The following is a 22,947-nucleotide window of genomic DNA, read 5'->3' as shown; positions in this document are numbered from 1 at the left end:
GTTCTCATCTCCATTCCCTGTCTCGGCCAACCCTCATGTTCCATGTCACTTCAAGGGAGACATTATGGAAAAATAATTATAAGCCAAACCTTGTGGATCAGCAGACACTTCGTTATACTTAAGAAGCAGAGTCCTGAAGGACATCTCAGCTTTGGAGTCAGAGAGCGGGTTTGTACTCTGCCACCAACGTGATTCAACACTGAATGCGCTATCAAGCACAGCTTATCCTTTATGTAAAAACTTCCAACAAGTGTGTTATGAGTTCCCTAAGTGTGCTTCAATGGCTATGAATATCTGAGGAGGGCTTTGTTTCTTTGTCTCTGTTTCTTGTAATTGACACAAACAAAAACTCATGTCAGCATTCTCCCCCGGAGACTGACTTTAAGAAGGTAAGTGCCGTGTGCTTTTCCACTGCTTATATAGAATGTTCAGAGAGGGTGAAATCATGCAGAGGACCCAGGTTTGATTCCCAGCACCCGCATGGTGGTTTTCAATCATGTGAAACTCCAGTCCAGTGAGAACTGACACCCTCTTCTGACCTCCACATGCATCAGGCACACATGGGGTGCACTTACACACATTCAAGCAAAGCATTAAAACCCAAAATAACGACAATAATAAAATATTTAAGCATTTTTCTCACCCCAACTTTGTTCAAGGCTGTTACTTAGCAGACATGAAATTGTGTGACTGTAACCACCCAACTGGAGTGATAAGGCACATGGATGGGGAGTTTGAGGTTTCCCTCAAATCCACAGTGAGAACCTGTCTCAAAAAAATAAATCAAAAATTCAGAAACACTTCTGAAAAATTAAAAGCAGTTTCTCTCATTCTATGACTATATTTTTGATGGAATATTGTCATATTCTGGGAATGAATTTGACATTGAAAATGGCTAAAAAGTCACCGAAAGCAAATAAAATAAATGGAGTGTAATGGTCACATGACATAGTCTTGTGTTCTCATAAAATAACTCCGATGTTGACTTAAGGTATAGTTTGGGCAGAGTCAGCATTTGGGGAGTAAAGATGGAATAATCCATGGCTGTGCTGATTCTTTGGGAAAGAAAATACTTGCTTTGCCCATTTTGGTGTATTACTCATAAGAGTCCCATTGCTTTGTTATTATACTTCTTGTTTATGGGCAATGACGTGGTAGCTTGAAAATACCATTAGAAAAATGTGCTCCAGTTAGTAATCTAAAAGCAGCCTCCACTTGCAGGCCTACTAGCTGAGTAGACGAGGTAGTTTGGGCAAATAGGACACATCTCAGAAAAGCAACAATGTGCATGCACATTTGTGCATCTCCTGTTAATGAGCTTGCCAAAGCACAGAAGGAGATGCCTCACGTTGTGGATAGTCTCTAAGGCTAGGTCCTGTCTGAGGCTTCCATAATCTCTGAAGCATCCGAGGTGTCCAGTGTGGATGCATGTAGTCACAGCCAGCCCAGATCACATTAACAGGCATGCTGGCTAAACTCCTATAAACATTTTTTTTATATCATTTCTATCTTAAAGCATCATTGTGCCACAGTAATTAGTTTTCTCCTAAATAATAATCATTGCTATTTGGAGAAGGTTGGAAGACATCCCCCAAAGATTTGTGCCCTGGAAGCTTGGTCCCCAGTGCCATGGCGTTAAAGTGGTGCTTTTAGGAAAGAATCAGATGATGGGAATTCCATGTTCACAAGTGACTGACATTGTTTTCAAAACACTAAGTTCATTTCTGAAACCACAGTTTATTTTGAAAACGAGGCCTTCATCCTGCCTCACTCTTCAGCTTCTCCTACAGCTCAGTGCTTCCATTTGCTTTGCCCACTGTTCTCACACCCAGTCCTGCCATATACCCTCTGCCATGTTGTGACACAGCCAAAGGACCCCTGCACACACCATGATGGTCGAGCATCCTAGCCACCAGAACCACAAGCAAAATAAACTTCTTTATATATTACTCAGTGTCATGAATCTTCTTATAGCAACACAAACCATATGAAGATGACTGCAATATGGGAAAGCTCCCTGAAGACTGGATGTGTGTATGTGCGTGCGTGCGTGCGTGCGTGCGTGTGTGTGTGTGTGTGTGTGCATGTGTGTGTGTGTGTGTGTGTGTGATACACAGATGTGTTTTATTTTTTACTTTTATAATAATGTATAATTTATCTACCTTTATCATTTAAAAAAAGTTATTCTTTGAGAATTTCATATATGTATACAATAAAATATAATCATGTCCACTCTTCCACTTCTCCCTTCCCAACTTCACATCATCTTTATTCTTTTCTTTTCTTTTTTTTTTTAATATTTATTTCAGGCTTTAGATGCCAATCGATTCCAAAAAACAAAATCTGATTTCTCTCCTCAGAGTAGCTGTAGCCTCCATGTTGGGACGATGTCACAGAGGCAGAAGCAGCACATTTCATCAGGCTTAGTAAGAGTAAGTCCCTGATGCCCACCGCATCCCAGCCTTAGGAAGGGAAAGAAACAAAATTCACCACCACGGGGCTGAACAAATGCACATGCACTAATGGAAAGGAACAGCTAAACCTTGGCAAATTGGCTTTTTTGTTTTGTTTTGTGGGGTTTTTTGGTTTGTTTGTTTTTTGTTTTTTTGTTTTGTTTTGTGTTTTTTTCCCCCATTTTCTTTTGCTACCCAATATATGCAGCACTTGTGGACTCCCAGTGGTCCCCAGCTTTAAACACATTAATGTCTTAAACAGACTAATCTTTGAGAATCTAAAAACAGACAAACTTGTTTTGCTGTGAACTTTCTGCAGAGATGAAGTGAGGTGGGAGTTTGAAGGGTGGTGGCTGTTTTTGTTTTTTAAAAAGAATCAATACAGTGATGAGAGGGTCAAGAACGCAAGAATTCAGACATTCCGTGGAGGGCACTTTCTCTCCAGTAAGGTCCATAAAAAGGAGCAAACTGAGATCCACAGGGGACTCAGCAGGAGCTGTGTGTTTCCCCACCCCATGAGTAAGTTTTTGCTGAGGGGCCACCATAGATCCCCACTTGCTCCCCTCCCTTTGGCCTGAGACGTCAGGACAGTACAGGGGCACTGAAGGAACATGTCACGACTCCTCATTCCCAGAATCATCATCATCATAACAGTCGGCTTCTTCTTCCTTCTTGTCTTCATCATCGATGTCGTCATCATACAAGTCGTCATAGAGCAAATCTGAGCTGTTGTCATTGGAAGGCACTTTAGTTTTGATGCAGTACTCTGCCAGGGTTGTGGGGACCTTCACTCCATCCTTTTCTGCCTCAGCCTTAGTGGCCGAGACCTGTTTCCTAATGATCTCAGCATACTCCTTGTCTTTTCCTTTACTATCTCTCCATTTCCTGAACATAACTGAGGCGTCCACGTTGGCTGGAGAAAAGGTGTTGGGCTCATTAAGCAGTGAGATTACACTTAACAGGATAGTCCTCACATTCTGAGTAGGATTCCACCTTTCAGAGGGCAGTTCTCCACTCTGTGGGTCATCTACAGGCAGATGAAGAATTGAAATGCATACATCTCCATTCTCATAAATGTTGGGGTGCCACATTTTGGTCAAGTATCTGAAGGTAGGTGGTGAATATGGGTAGTCAAAAATATGGAACGCTTCACGAATTTGCATGTCATCCTTGCGCAGGGGCCATGCTAATCTTCTCTGTATCATTCCAATTTTAGTATATGTGCTGCCGAAGCGAGCACTATTCTTTTCTTAATAACCTACTAAGCCAAATTAGTACTGTTCATATGTGCATGGATGTAAGTACATCCATCGATTATTGTCACATCTACAAAGAAGAATGAGTCCCCCTTCCCAGCAGATACTTGCTGTGGGATGCCTTTCTGTATGCTGTGAATATGTTACATCAACTGCTGACAGTATGCTGTCCAAAATGGACAAGTAGGACACAAAAAAGGACTGCTGATCCTTGCCAAGGCAGGTAGGAAGGCTCTTTAGAAAATCTTGCTTCACAAATGAGTCTGTCAGATACGCTAGGCCTATAGGCCAAAATGATGCTCCAACGTTGCAGAGAAACCTAGGGTGACTGTCCAGGCAGTCAGCTGTTTCTGTCATTTCTCACATTTTTTGGAAGTTGTTTGCACTTTCTCCTTACTCAGTTAATGTTATTTCCTTCTTGGGTCTCTGAAAGAGTTGAAGATTAGATAGTTATAGTTTTCCTTGTTAACAAATTCAGAACAGAAACTCACTAAAGAGGTATAAATTGTTAAGTTTAAAAGACATCAATAGATAGTCTTCGTAATGAAAATTAGGATAGAAGGTGAATTAGATACAATTCTTTGGATACACAAAAATAGAATAGATAATGGAATATTTTCTCTGAATTTGTCAAGGTGAATTAGATACAATTCTTTGGATACACAAAAATAGAATAGATAATGGAATATTTTCTCTGAATTTGTCAAATGCAAATGGACTGGACATTGTTGATGTATTTATTGGTTGTATATATTATATATAGTTATTGTACTTATATATAGTTTTTCTTATGTTAGTTATAACATTTTTTAAAATTTTAGACAAAAAAGGGGAAATGTGGTGATATTTTATTTGTGTACCCCAATAAAGCTTATCTGAAGATCAGAGGAAAAAGCCAGCCACTATATTGAACACAGAAGTCAGGCAATGGTAGCACACACCTTTAATCCTAGCATTCAAGAGGCAGAGATCCATCCAAATCTCTGTGAGTTCAAGGCCACACTGAGAACAGAGAGCCAGGTATGGTGGCACATGCCTTAAATTCCAACACTAGCTAACCATAGAGGTCTGGAGGTCTGTACAGACAGGCAGGAAGTGGTGTAGCTGGCTGGAGAGAGGAAGTGAGATGCACAACAGAAAGGCATGTAGGCATGAGTATACAGGAAGTAGGTCTCTTTCAAGACTGAGGTGTCAATAAGGTGAGGTTGGCTGTGGTTATCCTATTCCTCTGATCTCTCAGTTTTCACCACAATATCTGGCTCCAGGTTTTTTATTAATAAGATCTTTTAAGATTCATCTTACAGATACTGAGTAGTTCCTCAGATGGGGGTGGACCCTTGTGAGATCTTCCCCACCCATTCTGAAGTTTTGGTGGGCTTGCTTTGTGTAGGTCTGTGCATGCAGTTACAGCCACTGTGAGTTCATGAGAATCCCTTCCTCTGCCATGATGGTCCCTGAGATTGGCATGGAAGAGGGCAGTTGATTGAGATGTTCAGTCATGGCCACTTTTCCTCAACACTTTGATTGATTCTGAATCTGTATTGATTGACTGCTGTACACTGCAAGGAGACATTTCTCTGGCCAAGTCTAAGTGTGGCTCAAGTCAGTTGGTATGAACATAAGCATTTAGAGGCAGTTTCACTACAATGTCATTTAGCAAAGTCCTAAGTTCCAACCTAGGACCTAGGACCTCCCAAGCTATGAGACTTTGACCAGGTTTATAGTACCAGACATGATTTCTCTCCTGTGAAATAGTCCTCAAATACAATCAGAAAGTTAGTGATTACCCCATAACAGTCATACCACTATTATATCAGGGGGTAGTCTTGCTGAGTTGCTTGGTGTAAGAGCATGGGTCCATCACTAGTTAAAACTGTGTATGTCTTTTCTCTCCCAGCAGCCTCCAGAGAACCTTCTGACTATGAAAGTTCGCCAGCAGGGAGGAAGTTTCCCTGTTGTTTGAAATTGAAGATTGGATTTTAATGTTGGTTGCATACACTGCCCATTTAAATGTTCTCAATGTGTAATTAATCTTCCACCAATACTAACCAAATATAGTTAACAAGAATTATCACATAAGTCAAGGATAAAGAGACTTCTTTTATAATAAAAATTTAATAAGGGGCTAGTAAAGTATATCAATGGGCAAAGGTGCTTACTGCCAAGTCTAATGACCCAAGTTTAATCCCAGGACTCACATGAAAGAAGAACAGAAACTTCAGCAAGTTCTTCCTTGACTTCTCATGCACACACACACACACACACACACACACACACACACACACACACACAAATAAATGCTTAAGACATTAATAAAATGCCAGTTTCCTGGGAGAGATCTAAAGATTCTAGGCCACAGAATATACACAGACAAACAAATAAAAAAAATAAGAAAAAATGTTACAGTTATTTTTGAAAATATTTTCCCCAGATGACTCAATAACCTCTTTTCAACAACAACACATTTGATATCTGCAGAGGATCAAACATGTTTGTTTTACATCACAGGATTTGAGCCCTTGAGTTCAATTTGTAAATCTCAAATTCTCATGAGGAAAACAAGCAAAGAAGTAGGAGCTCTGAATTCAATTGCTCGGTCTTCTAATATGACACACCCTCCCTGTGTGATTGTGGGGAGAAAATCCACCAAGCAGGATTAAAGAGAAAAAAAGCCAAATTTCTCATTAGACCCAATTTTCCTGATAATTTCTGCACAGAGTTTAAGTCCAACCATAGTTACTATGTTTCTGAAGCCATGAAGATATTATATTGGCTCACAGAAATATTAAGGGGTGCATTAATCTGCTTAGCGGGTCTTTAGTGATGCCCAGACCAACAGGCTAAGATGTAGAATACAATATAAGCAAGGCAGGAACAAAGCTACAAAGGATATATTGGGGTAGCTTGAGTGAATAAAACATTCCCCACATGCTTGAGTATCTGAGCACGTGGCTCTTCTACACGGTGGTGTCTGAGGCGGCAATGCTGGCTTGCAGACGGACGTCCACTGGGGACCAGTTGTGAGAGTTCATAGCCCACACTGTTTCCAGTTTGCTCTCTGCTTTTGCTTACAGTTGAAGGCCTCTCAGCTCCCTGCCTTGCTCTCACGCCTCCCCTGCCTCTGTGGATTTTCCCTCTGGAACCACAGCCTGAATAAACACTCTTTTTTTTTTCTATGTGTTGCTTTGCTCATGGTATTTTATTACAACAGAAAAATGAATAATACATATATAAATATTATCATTTTCATAAGTTTTCATAAGATTTCCTCAATCATCAGCTTAAACCTGTCTGTGTGGCGCAGCAGGCAAAAGGCTGGCTTCCGGCTTGCTCTTTACACACTAAAGCCCAAGACTGGAAGGGCCCGTCGGAGGCATGGTGATTACTTTTCTTGTGTGTAGGTGGAGTTCATAGACCAAAATGACAACAAACCCTTGGAACCCACACTTACTCTATGGCATCTGTTCAAACCTCTTAAAACCACGCTTGCCTTCCGGTCTGATGTATAAGCCACCCAGACACAAATCAAAAGCAGATGGCCACAGTTTGTGGAGGACATTTATAGTCCAGTCTATACTTCCTGACGCCTCTACTCAGCAGAGCGTTATTAAGTGGTGGAGAGCACTCTCCAGGAGTGAACAGTCCACTCCAGCACATGCTCACCTCTCTGTTTTGAATCAGAGCTATGCATTTTCTTTTGTTGTAAAATAAAAACACACTTGTAAAAGGAGCTTAAATTATTTTCCTTGCTACATAAGGTTTGATTACACACTAGTGGGGTTTGCTATATAAATTAAAAACAAGAGAGACAACTGAGTTAAATACTGAATTTTATTTCTTGCTTGACATACGGAGCATAGCAATACCTGTGGGGGGGTAGATTAGCAAGCATTAGTGTTTCAGCTGGAAGAAATGCACTTCGTTTGGATTTGGGTGTCTACTCTACCAGTGTGCAGTGTGCACATAGTAGGTCTCAGGAGATTGCTTTTCGGCTTCATTAATTTGGTACTGTCAGGAAAAGAGTGACTCAACCCAGGAAAGTGGTCAGCTCTGTGTTGCCTGTGTGTACACAAGAAATGGTACCTGAGCAGGGCGTATTTAACTTAGTCAGACTCTATTGTTCCTTTATATCAATCACAATTAGGATCTACTCACCCAGAGTGGATTATGGAACACTAGACAATGGAAATAGGTTAATTTGGTCACCGAAAGGCTTGTACTGGGAACACAAGGGGAATGAGGCCCTGTGATGAAATGAGATGTCTACTAAAATGTGTCTGAACCCTAAACCAATTTTAGAGTTTCCTTCGTATACAATAGTATTTCGGTCCCCACTAGTTCGTGAATGATTCTGTAGGTGGCATTTTAGGCCTTGAATAGATTTCTTCTAATCTTCCTTTCCTTGTTTCAACTTCACCTCTCTCTGTGAAGCACCTCCCAACAAAATAAAGGAAGTGGCACTGAGCTTCCCGACGACCCACAAGTGACTGGATGGCCTCACTGTGTCCTTCATCTTCCCTGCTTCCCTCCACACAGATGCTCTTAGATTTCATGTGATGTGCTTGTAAAGCTGGTTTGTGTTCTCTGTCCTCTTTAGCAGCCCTTTCCATTTCTACTGTATGCTTTTAACACCGTGAGCTCCTTAGGACACTGGACACAGCATCCACTAAAGCAGGCGACTGCCTCCTGTGATGACTGAGGTTATGAATGAAAATGGCACCTTGGACATGTGAAAACAAAGGTTTATCTTGACATATGTAAACTTCAGCCATGTTTAATGAGCAGGTCTCCAGTCTTAAAGTAAAACACAAATAAGTATCTTAAAAGATGAGATGTTTTCAAATGCGGTTCCTTCACCAACCCAGGCCACTTGGTACTCTTCAGTGTCTTAATGACTGTGACTCAGTGCAGGTGAGAAATGGGAATGATGGAACCCAGCAGGACTGTGAAGGCACATGTGATTGCTGGCCCCACCGCTCACCTCCAGAGGCAGCGCTTAGCGCCTCTGTCCTGTGACTGAGCTGGCTGCTGCTTCCTCTCATCAGAAAATGGAAAGCAGGACAAATATGTTCACAGGCCTGCTGGGGATGTCTTTCTGTATGCTGTGAATGTGTTGCTCTGATTGATTGATAAATAAAATGCTGATTGGCCAGTAACCAGGAAGGAAGTATAGTATAGGCAGGATAAGCAGAGAAGAGCATTCTGGGAAGTGGAAGGTGGAGTCAGGAGATGCTGCCAGCCGCCACTGCCATGAGAAGTAAGATGTAAAGATACTGGTAAGCCACGAACTACGTGGCAAGGTATAGATTTATAGAAATGGGTTAATTAAGATGTAAGACCCAGCTAGCAAGAAGCCTGAGCCATTAGGCCATACAGTTTTAATTAATATAAGCCTCTGTGTGTTTACTTGGGTCCAAGTGGCTGCAGGACTGGCAGGTGAGAGAGATTTGTCCTGATCACAGGCCAGGTGGGACACAGGAAAACCACAGCTACACGGGCCTTCTCCTCTACCATCTGGATGCCAAGAAAACTGCACTCCAGGGAGGTTCACAGACCGGAGAACCCCTGCATCATCGCCCTCTTTTTATACCACAGTTACTGCCGCATTGGTTCCATCTGAGGAAAGTTGCTTTATCTCCCTGGGTTAGTGAGATGAATCAGGGGCAAAAGGACTTCGTGGCCGAGCCTGACCACATGAGTTTGCTCTCCAGGACCCACATGGTGGAAGGAGAAGACCTCCACACACGTGTCTTGGAATGTGTGCCCTCGCACACTCTGACTTGGGGCTGGGGAGTCAACCCAGGACCTGGGGTGCGGGGGGGGGTGGGTGAGGGCAGAAACAGGTGAATTCTTAGATGGCCATCATGGGCTGGCTGGCCACCCTGGCAGAATTAGTGAGTGCCAGACTCAGTGTCAGAACCTGTCTCAGAGAATAGTAGCTGGAGTTTTCTCCAGTCCTGCCTGGCCCACAGTCAGGACAAATCTCTCTCACCCGCCAATCCCACAGCCGCTCAGACCCAACTGAGTAAGCACACAGAGACTTATATTGTTTACAAACTGTATGGCCGTGGCAGGCTTCTTGTTATCTAGTTCTTATATCTTAAAATTAACCCATTTCTATTAGTCTATACCTTGCCACGTGGCTCGTGGCTTACTGGTACCTTGTCATGGTGGCGGCTGGCAGCGTCTCTCTGCCTCAGCCTTCCACTTCCCAGAATTCTCATCTCTCCTTGTCCCGCCTATACTTCCTGCCTGGCTACTGGCCAATCAGTGTTTTAGTTATTAACCAATCAGAGTAACACATTTAACATACAGAACATCCCTCAGCAGAGAATAAAAGTCCTATTGAGGAAGACACACAGTGTCGACCTCTGGCCTCCACATGGGAATGTGAGCACGCTCACACAAAGAAATCCTCACTTAAAATGTTTGCTCATTGGGTTAGAATTGTATAGGATATGGGTTCAGATTTGTGGATTTAATTGTGTGGTTTTTTTTTTTTTTTTTTTTTTTTTTTTTGTCTTCTGAATTGTTTGCTTCTGAGTGATTTATCTAACCCTGGGCTTGTTTCAGTTTTTTAAAGAAATTGGAGGTACTAGAATGAGAGGTATATTTCATCAAAACACATTACACCCATGTATGAAATTTTCACACAATAAAAATGAGATGATAACATTAATATCTGGAAGGCTGGTGACAAATAGCGTGCCCCTCAAATCTTTCTGTTCGTATGAAGATGCATATCGTGTGTGTGTGTGTGTGTGTGTGTGTGTGTGTGTATGTGTGTGTGTGTGTGTGTGTGTGTGTGAACTGAATGGAAAATTACAGTCCCTTATGCTACTTTTTATAACCTCGTCATAAAATCATATCAGAAAGATATCTTTAAAATATTCAAAGGCAAATATTTTTAAAAATTCAAATATTTACCTTAATTATAACTGGTAAGAAAATATTTCCTGGGTAGAGAGGAATTTGGCATGCTCATAAACGGAAGTTCAGGGCAGGTGTGGAGAACACTGAACTATGTGTTTTGACTACAGACTGTGGTAGGGTAATACATTTTGAAACTGAAAGGCAGTGAGTCTGGAGGGGTCGGATGCAGACAAATTGTGGAGGGTGAAGAAGTATGCATTAGAGCAATATCAAGCTTCACAGACTTCCAGGCACCCATGCTGGAGCAAGCCAGGGCCCCAGGTGGCTTTGGCAGGTTCCTGGACCCATGCTTTCAGACTGAAATGAGGAAGGAAAACTAGGGAGAAAGGAGAAAATCAGAGCAGAGTCTCACATGGAGGGTGTTGATAGCACTTCAATCCTTGCGGCAATTTTGTTGATAAAATCCAGAGAATGGAAATACATAGCGATAGAAAGCGCAAGATGCTGCTGTACACAAGGTGAACGAGTCTCACAGGCACTGTGTGAAGGAAGGCAGCCACAAACCAGCAGGGTCTGGGTTTGGATGACGTATTCATGAAAAGGGAAAAAGAGTCTGTTGTGGGAAGTCACGGGGGTGGCAGTTGTGAGAGAACATGGTGCTTGATGACCTGGAGGAGTGTGCATTCTGTTTGCCGCCTGCATTTTGTCCTTTGACTTTGGTGGAATTGCATGGGCGGGGCACACACACACACACACACACACACACACACACACACACACACATACACACAAAACCCCACAAAACCCCAAACAGACAAAAACCCAAGCGAATCCATTTAGGACAGCCTTTATGTGCATGGTGTGAGGCATGTACCGGAGCATGGGCAGACTCTCAGGGCCACATCCAGCTCTTAATGTTCCTAGCTCAGCTGCAGGTTCTGTTACTCAAATACAGGAATCACAAAGATGTGAAAATACCATTTGGATGAAGCTGCATTGCTTTATGCTTGTGCATGGGGGATACAAGCAGAGGGGCAGGGTTCTCAGACTTGGTCTCAGGGGACGCAACGAAAAGTGTTTATGTAAGTGGGTAAAAAGGCAGGGCCATCTGTTTTTAGTCTCTGGTTTCTACCCGTGCCTTGCCAGTGCCTCCAGGCATTGGGTTTTGCACTTGGCACTGAGATCTGTGTATGTGTGTTAGTTGCTTCTATGCTTGGCTGGCAAAATAAGGAGGGGGCTCTAGATCAGTCGATTTCAGGCACATTGTGCATGTGGAAACCCTGGGGAAGAGTCCGAGGCGAGCTTCTAAATCTCTCACCGGTGAACACATTTTGTAACAGCACCTTGCATCTGGTGGGAACCCTTGATGGGAGAGTCCTGGTCTCCTTGCTTCATCTCAAATGTATAACATGGCTAAGAAAATCTTTAATAAGATTATTGCACAATTAAATCTATTATTAATAGTAGAAACTTCCTAAGTGGTGAATTTCCTTTTATTTTCCCTATAATTTAATAAAAAATAAAAACATATTTTTCTATTACTTGAGTTCAGATTTTCTTCCTGGATGGTTGATGATGCATCTGTGACTCACTAACCAGTGGCATTGGTGGTAGGACTTAGCCAGAGGCGGAGAAAGGACAGAGCCTTGTACCTAAGGTGACTGGGTAGGGAGGAAATGATTCAGCCTCCCTTGTGCGACGGAGGGCAGGCTGCCCCCTCTGAGAGGGGTGGCTGTCTTCCTTTCCCAGATATTTCGACACAGCTCTTCTGTTTTCATTCTCTGCCACCAATGCCACGGTCTCACACGGGGGCCAATGAGGCAGGCCACTGTGACTTGCCCATTTTCACCCAAGAGACTGCTTTGAACTCAGAACCATTGGTAATTTCCATGTAGTGCATGAAAGGGTTTACAGGAAAGAAAAACACCATGGATGCATGTGGTCGACATCTGGGAAACAAGCTGATTCTCTTCTGGATTACCTACCCTGCCTACATAGGATAAATGTCTAGCTCGGACATAAGTACAGTACTCTTACAGATATGATGATAAGCTTGCTGGTAAACTGAACATGTTGTAAGTCAAACACTGTTAACATGTCTAACCTACTGAACATCACAGCTTAGCAATAGAATGTGCTATGGGGTGTCATTGACTGACCCTCATGATCAATGTTTGAAACACAGCTTCTACTGTATGGGGCTTGTTTCTCCATGGGTAAGGTCTAAAAGTAAAATAGTCCTAAATTGTACAATCACGTATCAGAGAACATTGGTATACTTTTTGCAGGCCAGGCTTGGAAACACCTACTGAGAGAAAAGTGTAGGGTATTAAGGAGTCAAAGGTAGATGGGTGGGACTCCAACAAACAGAGATGGCCACCGACCTTTGGGAGAAGAAGAGGCTATGGGGTCAGTACCAGCAGCCACTGTTTCTAGAATGCATAGTACACTTTTCTATCACATCTTCATGTGTAAGGTAACATATGGATGTTTATATGTATAAAGCACTCAGAAGAGTATCGCTATGAATTGACAGTAGGTAAGTGCTCAGTGCTAGTATTGTTTATCCATTTAGAGACTGGGTCTAGGTAAGTTGTCCAGAATTGAACTCCAGGGCTCCATGGATTCTCGTGCGTCAGCAGACCAGCTAAGACCACAGCCATTAGCTTCCGTACCTGGCTGGAAAATTTGAAGACATTTTTGTGATAAAATATATATTCTATAGAGAACTGGTGAAATGTCTAGTAACAGTTTAGAAGCCTTACTAGAAATAAGATCAACACAAATAACCTCTCTGGAAGTGATACATTTGAAAGCAGACTAGAAATGATTTGATTCAAAGCAGCAGCAACAGTGAGGGCTACTAAACAACAAAGCCGGCATCCGCATACAACGTCTGCAGAGAATGTCTTGAAAGTGCATTAGGCCAGCAGGAATGCTTGCCCTCCGGGCTGGGGAAGGAAGGTGCTTTGGATGGATAAAGACAGGAGTGGGTGCTTCGCAGGAATAACTTTGGACTGGACCGGATATATGTGTACATACACATATAAGACTAAGGAAGGAATTAAAAATCATTTTGAGTAAAATCCTGAATGGCTTTGATTTGTGTATTTGATGGACAGGTTATATAATTAATTTAAGTAGCCAGGAACTCCATGGACTTTGACAGGAACAGGACTGACCTCAGGGAAATTCAGGAGAGAACTCAAGCAAAGGCCTGCGGGTTTCCTGGAGGCTGGGGACAGGAAAGGTTGGTTTTAGAATTGTTTGCAAGGAAAAATGGCTTTTTAAAAATAATTCTAATAATTTGTTTATTTCCTGACTTTTACTTGTACATTCCCGTGATTTTTAAATAGTATATTGAATTATAGGAAATTGGTATTCTGATCCAAGGATATTCTGTATCAAAAAATGATAGGAACTCTAATAAAACATCTGAATCATCCTCTTGCTTTATGTATTTTCTTATTTGAACAGCAATTAAAGAATCAGCCATTTTACTAGACACAGAGTCATGCTTTTATATTTTAAAATGGACTAAAATGAAAATAAAATATAGATAGAACTAATATGTGTGAAAGCGGTCAGGGCTGCAGTTGGAAGAGGTTGGGTACCATTAGCAGCATCTCAGTGTCCAGCTATCTATGCTCATGTGGACACTGACTGGCACATCTGTGTGGTCCTCCCTGCCTAGCTTAACTCAAACCCAGTTCTCACTGGTGTGGTAGGTCATTTGGAGTTTCATCATGACAACCATGCAGTCTTTAGCTTAGGCTGTCTGCCTTATTCCTTGACACCATTGCTATCTCTCAGCAAGATTTCCAGCTCTCTGGTGGACTCCTTTCTGCTCCATTCTGGGCATGTTAGAGTGTCTGGATTCCTCTTCCACGACTGAGAGCCAGGTGAGGAGAGCAAGTGCAGTGTGGACTGTCCACCCAACCACAGCCTGCTGCTGCGTCCGGGTCCTTCTGCCTAACCACAGAATGCCACTGCATCCTTGACATTCTCAGGGAGCATCGTTTTGGACCATGTGTTTACTTTTAAGACCTTACACTTTTTTGAAGGTTCCCTGCAACACCAGATAATTATTGCCTCTGCTCTAGGAACTGCCTGCCCCTGACGTGGAGCTTATCTGTAGTTTCTGTCTATGCCTCCGGGACTGAAGATCAGGGAAGTCTGGATTGTGCATCCTTGTTCCTCTTTCCTCAACCTCCACTCTCACCCGAAAACTCAGGTCTGTCTTTACCTTCTGTCTTGTGTACTCCACCCTCATTCTTAGATTTAAAAACACACCTGTCATGACAGTACAGAATAAAGGAGCATACTAACAAAAATCCACATTAAAAAAACTGATCCAATGTGCCATTTAACACACATGGAGGAATTACAGGACAAGGAAGACAGGCACTTCATTCCTGCTTTACTAAGGATAGCCAGGGAAGGTGCATGGAGAGAGCGAGAGTAGATGAAATAACGGAAGTATAAGAGGCTTGGGAGCATTGGAGAGGGTGGTTCACCAGAGTGGGAGGAAGGTCAGAGTGGGAATTTCTAGGAGGAAAGAGGAAATGCAGGGGACAGAACGCAGAGGAGTGTGCAAGCCAGGGAGAGGCCACCGTGTCAGGGGTAGATGGGATGGAGAGGAGTGTGCAAGCTGGAGAGGCCACCGTGTCAGGGGTAGACGGAATGGAGAGGAGTGTGCAAGCTGGAGAGGCCACCGTGTCAGGGGTAGATGGGATGGAGAGCGGTGTGCAAGCTGGAGAGGCCACTGTGTCAGGGGGTAGATGGAATGGAGAGGAGTGTGCAAGCTGGAGAGGCCACCGTGTCAGGGGTAGATGGAATGGAGAGGAGTGTGCAAGCCAGGGAGAGACCACAGTGTCAGCGAGGAAGGACAGAGCCTGTGTGTCCATGGCACAGGGAGACATGGCAGGAACTGGCCTGGAAGCCTGATTTGCCCACGGGGTTGCTCTTTTCCCTGCTGCGTTAAGAAAGGGCTAATCTCTATCTTCCCACACATACTTCCTCTGATAATCTTTAATGCTATGTTTACCCATGCCATGGTTACTCCCATGCCAACCTTACATGCTTGGATAGTCAGAACTTTTCTTTTGACTCATGAGGGAACCATCTTTGGCTTTCGTAAAACTGTTCATGGGGCTCTATGCTTTGCCTGTGAATGATTCTTTATTTTCTTTGTTCCTCTCCAACCAGTGTCGTTTATGATTTAGTAACAAAGCACAGAACCAAAATTAATACTAGTAATATTCTGAGTTTGAGTAAGGAGAAGGAAGGAAACAAATCTGAAGTTAGTTTCTGCAGGACAGAGCTATTGCCTCCTTTGAAAGAGGTTAAGCCAGGCAGAATCGTCCCCAAAATTTAAGCAAATGAGTGTGTGTGTGTGTGTGTGTGTGTGTGTGTGTGTGTGTGTGCGCGCGCGCGCGCGCGCGTGTGTGTGTGTGTGTGTGTGTGTGTGTGTGTGTGTGTGTGTATGTGTGTCCATGTTGCCAGTTACCTTTCCTTGAACATAGTACAGTTCCTCCTTGAGAAGAAATGGCTTAAACCTGGTTTCTCACTTTGTACCGTTTAAGATGTACCCTGAATTAAATGGTATTTTTTGTGCAGATTGATGAGGTTGGTGATGGGTTTAAGGATAATTCTCCCTCCCTCCCTCCCTCCCTCCCTCCCTCCCTCCCTCCCTCCCTCCCTCCCTCTTGGTCTCTGTCTCTCTGTCTGTCTCTGTCTCTTCGTCTCTGTCTCTGTTTCTGTCTCCCTCCCTTTCTCCCTCTCCGTCTGTCTCCTCCTAAATTTTGTTTGTGTGTCAACAGGAAACACTTGCCTTCCTTTGTGTGTGGTCAGTGTTAGGAAGGTGAGGAGGTGATTGTGAAAAATCAGACCCAGCAAAGATCTGAACAGTACACTTGACCAAAGTCAGATTCATACTCACCTTTTCTTTTCATTTTCCCCAGTGGCTTTGGAGACAAGCTGCTATGTTTCCCCCAAGAAAGCAATTGTTCCTCCTACATTGGTTGAATTAAGAACACTTGGCCGTTTATTTATTTCCAAGTGTCTGCTAAAGGATATCCATATCAGAATATATTTTATGGAAAGATGTGAGCCAGAAAATCGGGGTCTTTCCATATCCTTGTTGATACATACGATTGTGTCAATGGGTTTATCAGAATGATTGACTGAAAGATTTCTTCTGATAATCCTTTCTTGTAAAGATATATATTTACATTTTGGTAGCTGTTTAGATTGATTTTATTTCATTCTGTCTTAGTCAGTATTCTATTGATGTAAAGAGATACTATGACCAAGGCAACTCTTATAAAATAAAACATTTAATTGAGGCTGCTTATAGTTTCAGAGGTTTAATTCATTGTCTTCATAGCAGGGACCATGGCAACATGCTGGAAGACATGGTGCTAGAGAAGTAACTGAGAGTCTTACACCTGGATCTGCAGGCAGTGGGAAGAAAGGGAGAGCCATTGGGCCAGGCTTGGGTTTCTTAGACCTCAAAGCCCACCTCCAAAGACACACTTCCTTCAACAAGGCCATGCCCACCCCAACAAGGCCACACCCCCTAATCCTTCAAAGCAGTGGCATCCTCTGATGACTAAGAATTCAAATGTGTGAGCCCATGGGGGCCATCCTTATCCAAACCACTGCACAGCCCCACAGCCCTACAAAGTTCTGTTTGACTATCCTCACGGTTCTGCTCATTCAGACTAGAGCCCAAGGCCTCTCACCAGACCCTTCTATGCTGTGTTCCTCAAGATCATAGCCACTCTTCATTACAGCCTCTTCGTTCACGCTAAAAGTTTTCTGAGTAATTTAAGATAGAATTTTAGAAAGCAAACTTATCTGAGGTACCTTCCGGAATTTTCCATTGTATACTAGATGATCCAGGTCCCATTACGCGGGGCTACAGAGACCTAGTCCTTTTATAAGTTATGTCTTCCTTAGTGTTTGCACTGTGACTGTGTTTGCCTCCTTGACTGCCTGCCCCAGACCATTGCACACTATCTGATAACTGAATTTCCAGTGTTCTCTTCCCTTCTCAGAATTTCCTCAAATGTAGACACACACACACACACACACACACACACACACACACACACACACACACACGGATAAACACTGAGAATATCCCAGAGGCCTGTGAGTTACAGAAGGAAATATAGAGCATGAAAGAAAACTGTGGAACTCCACACTAGATAGAGCTGGATTCACACTTGAGATATGGTCATATCCACAGGCTCTAGCTATCCCTTCATGAAAGCCCCACTGACTACCAGTGTCGGCCAGGTACATTTCCAGAGGTGTGTGCCCCAATCCTGGGGTCCAGACTATGCACTCTTAGGGCTCTCCTTGCCCAGCCCCTGCTCACTTCATCTTCATTATAATCAGAGTTACAACTCAGAAGAGTGCCTGCCCGAAGGCCTGGAGCTGGCTGCCTTCTCCTCCTTCACCCCATCCCCCACCCCCAGCATCAGGTTAGGCATTAGATTTTTATATGACCAAAAGATTCATTAACTTTTGGTTAATCCCAGTGTTTTACCAGAGAGCAAGACTCCCACCATAGGGAGAAGACAAGAACTACTGGTTCATCCACACATTTCTCCTGCTTTCTTTAAAGGTATAAAGACATCTAGATTCCATTTCCAAGAACACCAACTCCCAAATACAATGCAAAGTCTGTTTCTCTCTGTTATTCCTTTGGGCAGGGTTGGTAGTTAGCTATGAGAGATTATGAAATATCCAGGTTTTCTTTTGCTCCACAGTAGATGAGATTGCTCTCTAGTATTTTTTTTTTAAGTGAAAAGGAAACTATGGTGTGAGATATGTAAAGCAGATGGGAAATGTAGAGGGATTGCCCATTAGACAGTCCTTTAGAAGTCTCGGACCTCTGTCACATATAAACACCAAAAAGTTTTCTGTTGATGTATTTTGCAGATGAATGTCACCAGCTTGGCCGTCAAGGTCTGTTGAGAACCAGTCCAAGCAACTGCTTAGAATGCTAGACTCCTGAAACAAAGTTTTCAGTGACTCTGGACGGAGTGAGCTTGGCTGTACTGAGAGCTGTACTCTCCTGTTTTACGGTGTTACTGAAAATGAAGTAAAACAGCAGAGTACAGCTCCTCTAGAGCCAGCGAGTCTCTGTGGGACCCCAAGCAAGATATTTAGTCTCTACTTTCATATTTGCTAAGTGGCTGTAACTATCATCTCTGCTTCATGGAATTGCTGACCAAGAGGGAATGGATAATTGGTGTGAGGTTTTAAGTCAATGCTTGAAGCATCACTAATGATCTACAAGAGTCAACGGTGATTGTTGGATTTAGTGATATAAGGAGTTTCCTCTGGTCTGGGTCACCAGTTGTCCATGATTTCTATAAGGATATAATTCCTGGATGTTCAAACTGAGGCCAAATCTTTTTGCTGTTTTCACTGTTGAACTTTAGCCAAATCACTCAGCTTCTCCGTGCCTCAGTTTACTCTCCTGCAAAGGCAGAGTGATGAGGACTCCTACCCCACGGCATGTTTCACAGATGAAATGACATAATCCACCCGAGGAACTTGACAGGACGTCATGTGCAGCGCTGTTCCTTCTCTGCTCATGTGTTTCATTTCACTTTCTGGTCACCTGACTTTCACTAGTTTAAACAGAACCATTATTGTGAAAGAATCGCCTCCGTCAGGGGATGGGGAAACATCTAAATGCTTACAAGATGCAGAAACACATGCAGATCAGCCAATCAAGTCTGGAGTATCTAACTAACACTCGCAGAAAAATCTTCTGCTGAAACCCCAAATTGCAAGTTTCGGCTAACAAAGAATTCATGAGGCAGAGAACAGAGGAACTCTCGGGGAATGTCCACACATAGAGACAAGGATGTGGATTAGTGCATCACCTTCAGAGGTGAGCTTTCCTGACCTCCTGACTCCAGTCAGCTCTGAGCCACAGCCATGCCTCCCCCATCATTGCCCAATGCTACTCCATAAGGCGAGTGAGATTTCCTCTGACAGCGCCAGGGATAAAATGACCTTGTGATCTCACAGCTCCACTAGCAGGAATACGATATTGTGAAAACAGCTCCCACGCAGGAAATTGGATATTTGGCATCTTGCCCTGACTTCCGTCCTGATTCATCAGTTGACCTTGGGCAAGCAGTTGCTTTCGGTACTTCAGCGCTGTTATGTGTAAAATAGGGAGAATAATGTCCATTTTCTTCCCAAATCCAGGGGATCATTATGAAGATTGAACATAAACAGAAGTCACTTGGAAACTGTAAATACTTTTTTTTAATCCATTTACTTTAGCCTAATGAGAAAGCAAGTGGGTAAAGATGGGAAACCCTGAGATAAAGTTCCATGTGACCCCTGATGACCTTGTAACCTTGCGTAACTCCCTTGCTGATTCTGAATCTTAGTTTCCTTAGTTAAAAAAGTATTGTATGTATGCAATTTTAGGTAAATCAATAATCCTATGATTCCTTCTGTCTTTAGACCCTCCTCCCTTCCTCTCCCTCTGTTCTGACCCCTCCCTTTTCCAGATAAAACCCTCTCTAGTGCTCCCTCGTCCTCAGTACATGGTCCCTCTTTCATTTTCCTGGCCTCTGTGGGTACTCCAGGTTATATATTCATATCTGACTATTTGGAGCTAGGGACTACAGGTGAAAGAGATGTAGCATTTGCCTTTCTTTATCCATGCACATACATACTTTAGATGTTGTTGTTCTACTTGGGTTGACAAGGATTTACCCTCCCACCCACCCCAAGACCTCAATTCCAGGCAAGAGGAACCTCTTTTTGAGTTGTTTTAAGGGGCATCCAAGAGAGTCCCCCAACAGTACAGACTATTGTGATTGCCCTTGCTTGCTTTCCAGGGGTTGAAGCTAAGTCCCCATCGCTGAAGACACCATGCACTTCAGACACAGACCTTGAGGATCAAGGATCTGGATCTGGCCTGAAGGCCTCCTCCCCAAGGACCAGCAACACTCATAGCACTTAAAGGTGTTATGCAAGCTGCCAAGGTTGGAGGGCGGGGGCAAGCAGTAGTCCTACCCAGCCAAGATGCCCACAAGCTGCAACAACGGCCAGCATGACACGATGTCCCTAATGGTGTAAGAGGGGCACTTACACCTTGTGGTAACCAACAGCTCTTTAATTAGACGCAAGGCCCACTCAATCCCAGGGAAATCTTGTCTGATACTGGGAACTGAGCCATCTATCTGGGGATAGTGAGGTCATGGGTCTTAGAGGAGAACCTGCTACTGTCATCTTAGAAGGTCAGCACAGCTCCTAACTGAATTCGGAATATTTATCCTTGTGCCCACAGATGAGTGCAGCTCTCATCCTTCATCAAAGAGACTTGTTTCTGCAACAGATGGAGACTCTTACAGAAAACTGTAGCCATCCTAAGTATGGAAAACAAGTGATCCTGGGGGCCCAGCCCCAGTTGACACGCCTAAAGCACAGTTCCTGTATCCATGGCTCATGGAATATGGAAGACGTGGGGACAGAAAGACTGCAAGAGCCAGAGGACAAGGAGATCGGCTGTGAGATTATTTTTCCTAGAAATGACAGAGAAGCTTCACCCATGATACTGCAATAATATGGCGGCCTAAACAAGACCTGAACAAGCACAGCGGCAGTAAGCATGCAAACTATAGCAAAAAAAACGAGGCCATGAATCCGAGATGGAATTGGGGGTGGGGAGTTCATGGGAAGAATTAGAGGACAGGGAAGGGGGAAAGTTATTACAATAATTATAATTATAATAAAAACCTGCTGTGAATATTGTTCTGTATGCTGTGAATGTGTTGTTCTGATTGGTTAATAAATAAAACACCGATTGGCCAGTAGCCAGGCAGGAAGTATAGGTGGGACAAAGAGAAAGGAGAATTCTGGGAACAGGAAGGTTGAGTCAGGAGTTGCCACACCAGCCAGACACAGAGGAAGCAAGATGTAAAAGTACAAGCCACAAGCCATGTGGCAACTTAGAGATTAATAAAAATGGGTTAATTTAAGACATAAGAACTAGATAACAAGAAGCCTGCCACAGCCATACAGTTTATAAGCAATATAAGTCTCTGTGTGTTTACTTGGCTCTGAGTGGCTGCAGGAGCCAGGTGGACACAGGAAAACTTCAGCTACAAAAACCAAAGTGAATAAATCAAGCATAATAATTATTGTCTCATAGGTTGTTTGTGAGTAACAATGAGATGAGCATTCCACAATGGTGTGCCTCATTTCCCCTGGGTTTGGAGAAGTCCAACTTTAGGATCCACATACAGTCTCCTGACATCACAAGAAGAGATGTAGAGGCTCCTTACAGACTGTTGGGGACGGAAGTCCTGGCTCTATGCTGACTTCCTTACCACCTCAATTGTACTTTGTCACAGTCTACATTTTGACTGCAGTAGAGACCCAACTAACAAACACAACTGGCCAGAAGCAATCTAATGTATGTTTTCTTTCCTCTGGTACATGCTGAAGGGGGCAAAGCATAAATGGAAGAGGGGAAGGACCCTCTCAGGAAGGATGTGGTGAGATGGTGTAACCAAAACAAATTCCATGTGAAGAAGATGACAGATTCTTCTCCGGGATTGTCCACAAGAGCACCCATTTGTCTGGGCCAAAGATTACACGTTTGTGTTGCAACACTATATACAAGTCCTTTTACAGTTCAAAAACATTGAGAGGGCTAAAGAGGACTCTTGGTTCCTTCAGCTAAATTAAAGCTTTTGCTTGGCTCAAGAACCCACTTGTAAGTATGTTTCCCATACCATGTGGCTACTGTTCTTGTGGTTGCTTAGGATCATTGGCAGAGCTGAGAAGCAAGCCTCACCCCTCATCATTTAGTGAGTTTGTGGCCACTGCCTGGGAGAATTCAAACTTTCTAAACTTAGTCTCTTGAAATGGGTATTAGCAGTTAGCAAAGATCTTCCATGTCTTACATCAAAACTCTCTGTTGTTAAATATTTGATTGTGGAGAATTTCAAACACATAGAAAATATAGAGTGCAGTATAATGAACCGTTATCTACCTCTTGGAAGATGAAATAATTCATGAAATAATTGCTGCTGGATCTTGTTTCCTCCATCCTTGAGCTTTCTGGAGTGAGCATCACTCTTCTGAGTGTCACTGAAGCATGTCACTGAAGGCCTCAAGGCATTTTTGTAATAGGGTCTCTCCTTTAAGAGACATTTGAGCGGCTGGGCAGTGGTGTGCACACCTTTAATCCCAGCACTTGGGAGGCAGAGGCAGGAGGATCTCTGTGAGTTCAAGGCCAGGCTGGGCAACAGAGTGAATTTCAGGAAAGGTGAAAAGCTACACAGAGAAACCCCTGTCTCGAAAAAACAAAC

General features: G+C 43.3%; 1 protein-coding gene and 1 non-coding gene across 2 annotated transcripts; both read right to left on the bottom strand.

Moving 5' to 3' along the window:
• Positions 1 to 2,785: 2,785 nt before the first annotated feature.
• On the bottom strand, positions 2,786 to 17,495 carry LOC114691871 (ubiquitin-conjugating enzyme E2 R2-like). Its single transcript, XM_037208860.1, has 2 exons — positions 17,453 to 17,495; positions 2,786 to 3,600 (listed from the first exon to the last, which is right to left on the bottom strand). The coding sequence occupies exons 1-2, from the start codon at positions 17,493 to 17,495 to the stop codon at positions 3,068 to 3,070; spliced, it is 576 nt and encodes a 191-aa protein (XP_037064755.1). The 3' UTR covers positions 2,786 to 3,067.
• On the bottom strand, positions 3,587 to 3,693 carry LOC114691900. Its single transcript, XR_003734300.1, has one exon. It is a non-coding gene; the product is annotated as a U6 spliceosomal RNA (small nuclear RNA).
• Positions 17,496 to 22,947: the final 5,452 nt, after the last annotated feature.

This window comes from Peromyscus leucopus, chromosome 10, assembly GCF_004664715.2.
Source record: "Peromyscus leucopus breed LL Stock chromosome 10, UCI_PerLeu_2.1, whole genome shotgun sequence".
Lineage (NCBI taxonomy): Eukaryota > Metazoa > Chordata > Mammalia > Rodentia > Cricetidae > Peromyscus > Peromyscus leucopus.
Note: the sequence above shows the minus strand (reverse complement) of the source record. Positions and strands in the feature narration are given on the sequence as shown.